At 37.2% G+C, this 7,595-nt stretch overlaps 1 protein-coding gene across 1 annotated transcript in view; it reads right to left on the reverse strand.

Moving 5' to 3' along the window:
- Window positions 1-4,633, reverse strand: part of Hhla2 (HERV-H LTR-associating 2) — a 13,397-nt gene extending 8,764 nt beyond the window's left edge. The window contains 2 exon segments of the mRNA XM_029470318.1: window positions 4,162-4,261; window positions 4,608-4,633. Of these exon segments, the coding sequence (XP_029326178.1) occupies window positions 4,162-4,261; window positions 4,608-4,633 (126 nt within the window).
- Between the last annotated feature and the right edge of the window lie 2,962 nt (window positions 4,634-7,595).

A 7,595-nucleotide genomic window follows, 5' to 3' on the forward strand; every position in this document is an offset into this window, starting at 1 on the left:
GCCATCAGTGGAAAGAGAGGCCCATTGGTTGTGCAAACTTTATATGCCTCAGTACAGGGGAACGACAGGGCCAAGACGTGGGAGAGGGTGGGTGGGGGAGTGGGTGGGGGAGTATATGGGGACTTTTGGGATAGCATTGGAAATGTAAATGAAATAAATACCCAATTTTAAAAACAGGAAAAAAGTTCATATATCCAGAAATGAGCTCACAATAGATTACAGAAAGACTATTAGTAGTTAGATAAAAGCCAGCACTCCTGGGGAACTTGTGAATGCAGTTCCCATCCACTAGAAGAAGTCATTTCCCTTCCCTCTGACAGAAGAGACATATGACTCTCTATTGACATGTACCTGTGGTACACATGCTGGCCTCTAGGCTCCTTCAGTCCCTAATTACAACTCCTTGTTAAAAATTTCAAAATCTATGCTAGCTTCCTGGACCTTCCTCCAACTCCCCTACCTACTCATCCTCCTTATCACCCAGCCACTCTTCCTATTCTGTCTGTCTCTGTCTCTGTCTCTGTCTCTGTCTCTGTCTCTGTCTCTGTCTCTGTCTCTCTCTCTCTCTCTCTCTCTCTCTCTCTCTCTGCCATCTATCTCCTTGCTCTATTGGTATCTCTTGTTATCTCACTTTCTCCACCATTCTCTCCTGCTCGTCTCCCATCTCTCTTAGACAATCCTGGCAACGCTCAATCTATCTCTTTCTCCCTGATCTGGACCCATCCAGATGCCTCTGGATATTTTCTTTCTCTTATTCTCAATCAAAACCTCCCCTAAACCATACTACGAAGCAGCCTTTTCAGCTGTTTATTTTTTACACCTCCTCACATAAATACGTAAAAATTTTCCAATAGAATATGTGTTACAGCCCCCATCTCCTAAGTTTTCAGAACCTCGCAAAATAACACCAGTAGTCAGAAGCCAAACATTCAACATATGAACCTGTGAGGGACAATTCACATTCAAATCCCAATAGGACCATACTCACAATAACCTGTAAGTCAGACAAATGAGATTTGGGGAATATTACTCTGGACATAAATATAAAATTATATTTCTCTTGAATTATGAGATTTTGTTGTTGTTTTATTGTGAATGTGAAAAGACTTCAAAAATCAAAATAACTCAGTACAAGTAAGGGTTTTGTAATGAAAACTTAACTACATTATAGCATTGAAAACACCTTATTCTTTGAGTCATCATGCAAAATGTAAGTAGGTCCTATTCTCTTCTCTGAATTCTAAGATATTAAAATGAGAAAGAACCTATTGTGGACAATGGAAGAAATTATTTTCGATTTTTGTCAATGTTGCTTAAGATTGAACAACTGGGCACTGGTGTGGCTCTGTTATGCCCTTGCATCTTGTTCACCCCTCTGTGGATGTTTCTCTCCTCCATGTCTTATCAGACTCCTGGAGAGACTTAGAGTCTCCTTAGCAAATGAGAGAGATGTGGCATTATGTTCAGAAACCAACATGGAATAGTGGGGAAGAAAGAAGTGACTGTTAGCTGATAGCTGCTAGGATCTACCTCTCTACTGCTTCACTCCAATAACTGACAACTGGGGCAATGTGGAATGAAAATGCTTCTGTACAGCAAAGAAGGCAGCCTACATTAAGGGAAAAATCTTTACCAGGTAAGCATTATAGAGGGTTGGTATCTTTAATATACAAATAACTTAACAAAACAAAACTAAACATCAAAAAAAAAGTTAAAATTTTAAAATTGTGCATGGAACTAAAAGATGAAATTAAAAAAATAAAAAGTTCAACATCTCTCACCATCATTAAAGTACAAATTAAAATTGCCCTGAGATTTTTGCTTTACTCCAATCAGAATGGCCAAGATTTTAAAAATAAGTCATAAAATGCTGGCATGGATATGGAAAAGGGAGAACATTTTATTCATTGCTGCTAGGAGTGCAAACTGGTAGAGCCATTATGGAAATGAGTGTGGAGGTTCTTCCGAGAGCTAGAAATAGATCTACCATGTGTTCCAGCTCTACCACATTTGCACAGATACTCAAAGGTCACTGCATCTTACCACAGAGGTATGTGTGCTTCAGGACGCACTGCTTCTCTACTCACAATAGCCAGAAAGTAGAAATAGCCTAACTGTCCATCCCTTGATGATCAGGTAACGAATATATGATATATCTACATAATTGAATATTAGTCAGCTAAATGACTCCTAATTACATATTGCTAAAACTGTAGATCAGTACATCACTCAACGTTCATCTTCAGGTTAGGTGAGAAAGGAGAAGAAGGTGTCTATGGGAAGAGTTGGAAGAGTGAATTTGACCAAAATACCTTGTGTAAAATTCTCAAGGAATTAATAAAAGTGTTTAAAACAAATAAAACCAATGAAAAGGTAAAGGTTCATTCAAGAATCCATTTGGGTTATGGATTTTTAAATAACTGCTCTATAAGCAGCTCTTTTAAAGTGATTTTTGTTTCAATCAACACCTGTGACTTTCAGCTGTTTAGTTGTGTATCTAGATCTTATATATTTACAAAAGCTAAGAGTTTAGATGTTGCACATGAGCAAAGTGGCCTACAAAGGCTGTTTTTACTATACTCAGATGCAGTGGATCTGGCATCTGGATGATCTTGCTATTTAAAAAACCCTCTATCCTGACAAAATAAACCCCCTTTTTATCAGGACTGACACACATATGAACTCACAGAAACAACAACAGTATGCACCAGTCCTTCCTGAGTCCAAGGTAGATAGGGCCTGAATACTGAGAGAAGGGAAAACGGGCTCCCCTCCCTAACCAAGAAGCTGTCTCTAAATGACAACTACTTGCAATGGAAAAATTAGTTTTCTTCAATGGATATGTTAACACACGTAAAGGCAGACCCCATGTCCAGCAGTAGATGGCCAATACAAGAGAATTCAATGGTAATTTTGGAAATTTCTTTTTATTTATCTCATATTTCTTTATTTGATATTTTTTAACCATACTGGACTTTAACTTATATGATATGGTTTCTGACTTTGTGTTTTCAATGGGCTGTGTGTGTGTTATTCATACTTTTTTTTATTTTTAATTTATTATAATTATTATTTTTAGTTTGTTTTCTAAAAAGATAAATAAGGCATGGGATTGGATGGGTAGGAATGTGAGGAAGCTCTGAGAAGAGAGGAGAGAAGAGGACTCAGGATCAAAATATATTGCATATAAATTATTCTCAACTAAAAGAACAAATGTTTCATTATTATATATATTTACCAAAAGTCTATTTGTGTAATGAAACCATTCTCTAAATTTGTAAGCGGTCTAATATTTTGATTTTGGCTAGTGTGATAGTTCAGTTAGCCTATTGAACTGAAGTTTCTGAATTTTATTTCCATAGCACAAGCTCACTCAATTCATATGGGACTTTTGCAGAGTTCGGCTCTGGTGCTAATTATTGCTGGCTCTTTTTAACTGTGTGATAAGCCTTCTAAGATCTGATGCTTATGAAAACAGTTTATCTCAATGGCATTCTCTAAAATAAAAATGTTAATGATGGTTTAAAATAAAATAGAATCTCTATGATAGAACCTTGAAAATCTGTCAAGCTGGGGTACCAAACTTCTCCTCTGAAATGGAATCAGTCAAACTCCCCTTTCTAATGACTTTAGTAGCAGACAACATATTAGAAAGAATTTTAAATGAGCGCACAGAAGAAAATGTGTTTTTTTTTTCATTCATGTAGACTTCCGGCCTGCTGTTTCTGCTGGTCAACAAACCAATCACACAGGAAAATCCCCAGTGCTGAGGAGATAAAATTTGAGTACCCATAGCTAAAATCAGGCCTGGTTTGGTCCTTTTCAAATTCAGAATATTTCAACAAACATAATGAGATGACTTAGGGATAGCACCCAACACTAAGTCCCATTCATTTACATTCTATGTACACATTAAACACACAACCTAATGGTAATTTTAATTTTAATTTTTATTTTTTAATCTGTGTTTTCACTGTGACCTGTCACAGAAGGCCAGCTGTAGAAGATTCCCAACTGTGGAGTCACGTCAGTGCTCAAAATGTTTTAGATCTTGAAGCAGTTTGGATAAAGAACGCACAATCTATAGCCCATTTACTTTTTCTGTTACTGTTAATCTCAGATGATACAAATGACTAACACCCGGATTACAAAAGCAGTTACCCTGAGAGCCACCAGGGAAACAGTGTGATAACAGAGACGAAATGGAGCAGCGCCTGTGCCTTCGTTTCTTTCGGAGGTCACGTTAACTGTGTTAACTGTGCTGCAGAGGAGAGGCCAAAAAGAAAAAGAAAAAAAAAAAAAAGAAGAAGAAAGCATGTCATGGATTGTAACTACAAACGAGGATTGAAAAGAACTACAGTGTCTGACTCCAGGAGATTACTTTATTATACAGCCACACAGATAACTTGCCATAGCCATTACACACCGTATTATATAAATTCAGTGGCAAAGAAGTTCTTCCTGCAGCATTGGAGAAAATCCAGTTATAATGCAACTTTAAATACCATGCTCCTGGTTTTGTTTGTTTGTTTGTCTTTTAAGAACGCATGGTTTTTTTTTTTTTGTTTGTTTGTTTTGGTTTGGTTTTGGTTTGGTTTTTTGCATACAGGACACTAGCAGGATCCATCGCCATGTCTACATTATGATATTAACGCTAAAGGGTTGACGTCACATGGAGAGCCGGGTGTGCTGTATGTGAGTCGCTGATAAATGGCTGTTGGATGAATAGGGACTTGGCAGCGATCCTACAGAGGTTCTCTAGACAATAGCTGATATTTATAAAGCTCTCTACAGCGTGAATACATTACCTTTATAGTAAAATAGACTAAAACCAAATTCAATTCAATATTAAATGCCAGCGATAACTATGGCATTGTTTATTATCGCATATGAAAACAGCCAAAGCGTAACAGCAACCTCAGTGTAAACCACAAGGCTGCTGTGAAAACGGGGGCAGTGGAGCATACAGTGTCTCTGGTTTGAATGTGAAATGCTGCACATGGTCCGGTCATTGAACACTCAGTCCCTTGTTGGTGGCCCTATTCGCAGAGGTTTGTTTGACATGGCCTTGCTAGAGGAAGAGGAAGATGTCGCTTAGGTAGGGTATGGACTCTGAGAGTTTATATTCTGGCCCTGCTCTCCCCTCGCTGCCCCCTTTTGTTCTTCTGGTTAAAGATCTCTCAGCTCCTTGCTCCTGCTGCTGTCCCTGCCACCTGTTGCCAAGCCTTCCCAATGTGATGAACACTCATCCCCAAGGCTGTAAGTCCAAATACAATCTTTCTTCCAAAAGTTGCTTCTGTTCTTTGTGTGTTATCACAGCTACAGACAAGTAACTCACAAGGATGATTAGCTACTTGTCCACACACAGCATACTTTCAAGGAAAATAGAACTGATTTTCTTGAATGATGGGATTACAGTTAATTTTTTTCTCTTTGAGAAACAGTGTCTTAAAGAATAGCCTATAATTTGTCTTAAAATCACTAGAAAAATTTAAAGAACCATTTGGCAGTTGTACAATTGAGAATGTGCTTTAAATATGCCATAAGATATAAAAATTTAGAATGATTAGGATTATTCCAAAAATTTAAATTAGACTCCTCCATCAAAACAAAATCCAATAGCATGATAATTTATAGTTTCAATTTTACATTTTACATGCTAGAAGGAAATAATTGGATTTGCAACTTTTGCAGAGTTTCTTCAACTTGACTCATTTTCTGATTTTCTATTAAAATGTGTTCATTTTTCTGTTAAACTTGTTTGTTTCTTTATTAAAGAACATTTATATAATAATTAGAAAAGCAATAAAGAAAAACACAAATATTAACATATAAACAAGATTAACTTTCATAATAGGACTGTTAGCTTTCATTCCTTCAAAGAAAGAGCTAAATTATTTGGTAAAGTGAAAACCATTATAAAATGGCATTAATTTTTAAAGTAAGATAATTTCTTCTTACAGATATACCTACATACATAAGATACTAGTATACATTACATCACAATGACAATCTATGTATGAGAATATAACTGGTAAATTCATTTTTTAAAGATTTATTTATTTTTAATTTTATCTTTATGAGTGTTTTACCTGTATGTATTTATACATGTATATGTATCTACCTATTTCTAGCTTCACTAATCCTTAAAAGAATTCCCTAAGTAACTGTCTTCATTTTCCTTTAGCAGGCTTCCCTTATCCTCTGGGTTTTTGTTTGTAGGCCATATCAAAATGGCCTTTGTCACTGTCACCAAGAACTTGCATATGATATCATTTGTCATCTTACTTGGCCCTGAGTACTCTCAGGTCAGTAGACTGATAGTTATCATGAACTACTCTGCTCTGGCTGTAAGGTACTGAGTTTCCCTACGTTTCTTTCCATAGGACCCCTTGGTCCTTTGGTGGTTCTTCTTCTGCTTGTCCTGACAATATAGAAACAGAATTTTCCCAAGCTTTCTGCTTTCTCTACCCATACTCTCTCTATGTGAGTTCATGGAACTAGAAGCCTTGTGAACCAAGATTCTGGAACATTTCTGAGTCAACATCATTTAGCCTGTGTTATTATTCTACAGACATCACTAAGTCAGCGTGAGCCTTCAATAAGTGTCTTTCCCTTCCGATTGTTTTGCACTCCGCTCTCTTCAAAGCTAAACAGTAAGAATTATCGTGTGTTTCCTCAAGTACTCACTTCAGTAACTGACACCAAATTCTCCCACTTGTTTAAGCCAAAAATTAAGCTTGTTTCTTCCACTTCCTCAAGCCCCATATCAAGACCATTGACTTGACTCTCATCTACTTCTCTCCCACTCTATTGTCTTCATGCCGCTCCAAAGCACTACTGCCTCTTATGCAGAAATCTAAAAATAGGTATCTGGATGACTATCCTTGCCTCCTTATAGCTCACTGTCAACACAACAGTCAAGAACCATATTGTCAAATATATATGTCATTCTGTGACATTACCCTAATTAAATCTGACAGTGGCTTCGTACCACCAAGAGTAAGAATTAAATTCTTCTCCCTGCACATTAAGCTCTCTGTGCTCCGACTCCTTCTTCAACCTTCCCCATAGTAGCCCATAATGTATATTCTCAAAGATTCATGAACACAAGTACTCTAGTCCAAGGGTCAGCCTAAGCATGAGCTGAAAATTGGGTCCTTGAGACAATTTAATTCCTGTATTTTGAATAAAATGACTAATTACAGTAACCTACTTATCATCTAAGATAAAGCACCATGAAGAAAGTACACAAAAGCTTGATTTAACACTGTAGAAATCGTTTCAGCATTCAGCTAAGTGAGGCAGTTAATGAGTATTTGGCCCTATTTTTATGCCTAGGTTTTATTTTTAGACATTTATTTTTTTCCCCTTCAAAGCAGCAGAAAGCTTCTACCTTGGATGGAACTGGTTGTCCAAGTTGCAATCAGCACACTTACAAAAGAGTTCAAATGTTAGAAGCTGCTTGTTCTGGTATACACTGGCTAGATTCCAGATGTGAGAGAGAAAAGCACATACCGGCTTCTGTAAAGACTATGAGGAGACCGGGGCAGCTGGGACGCAGGGTCTGCTGACACTCGCCAGCTACCCACAAC

The sequence above is a fragment of the Mus caroli genome, chromosome 16 (assembly GCF_900094665.2).
Source record: "Mus caroli chromosome 16, CAROLI_EIJ_v1.1, whole genome shotgun sequence".
Classification (NCBI taxonomy): Eukaryota; Metazoa; Chordata; class Mammalia; order Rodentia; family Muridae; genus Mus; species Mus caroli.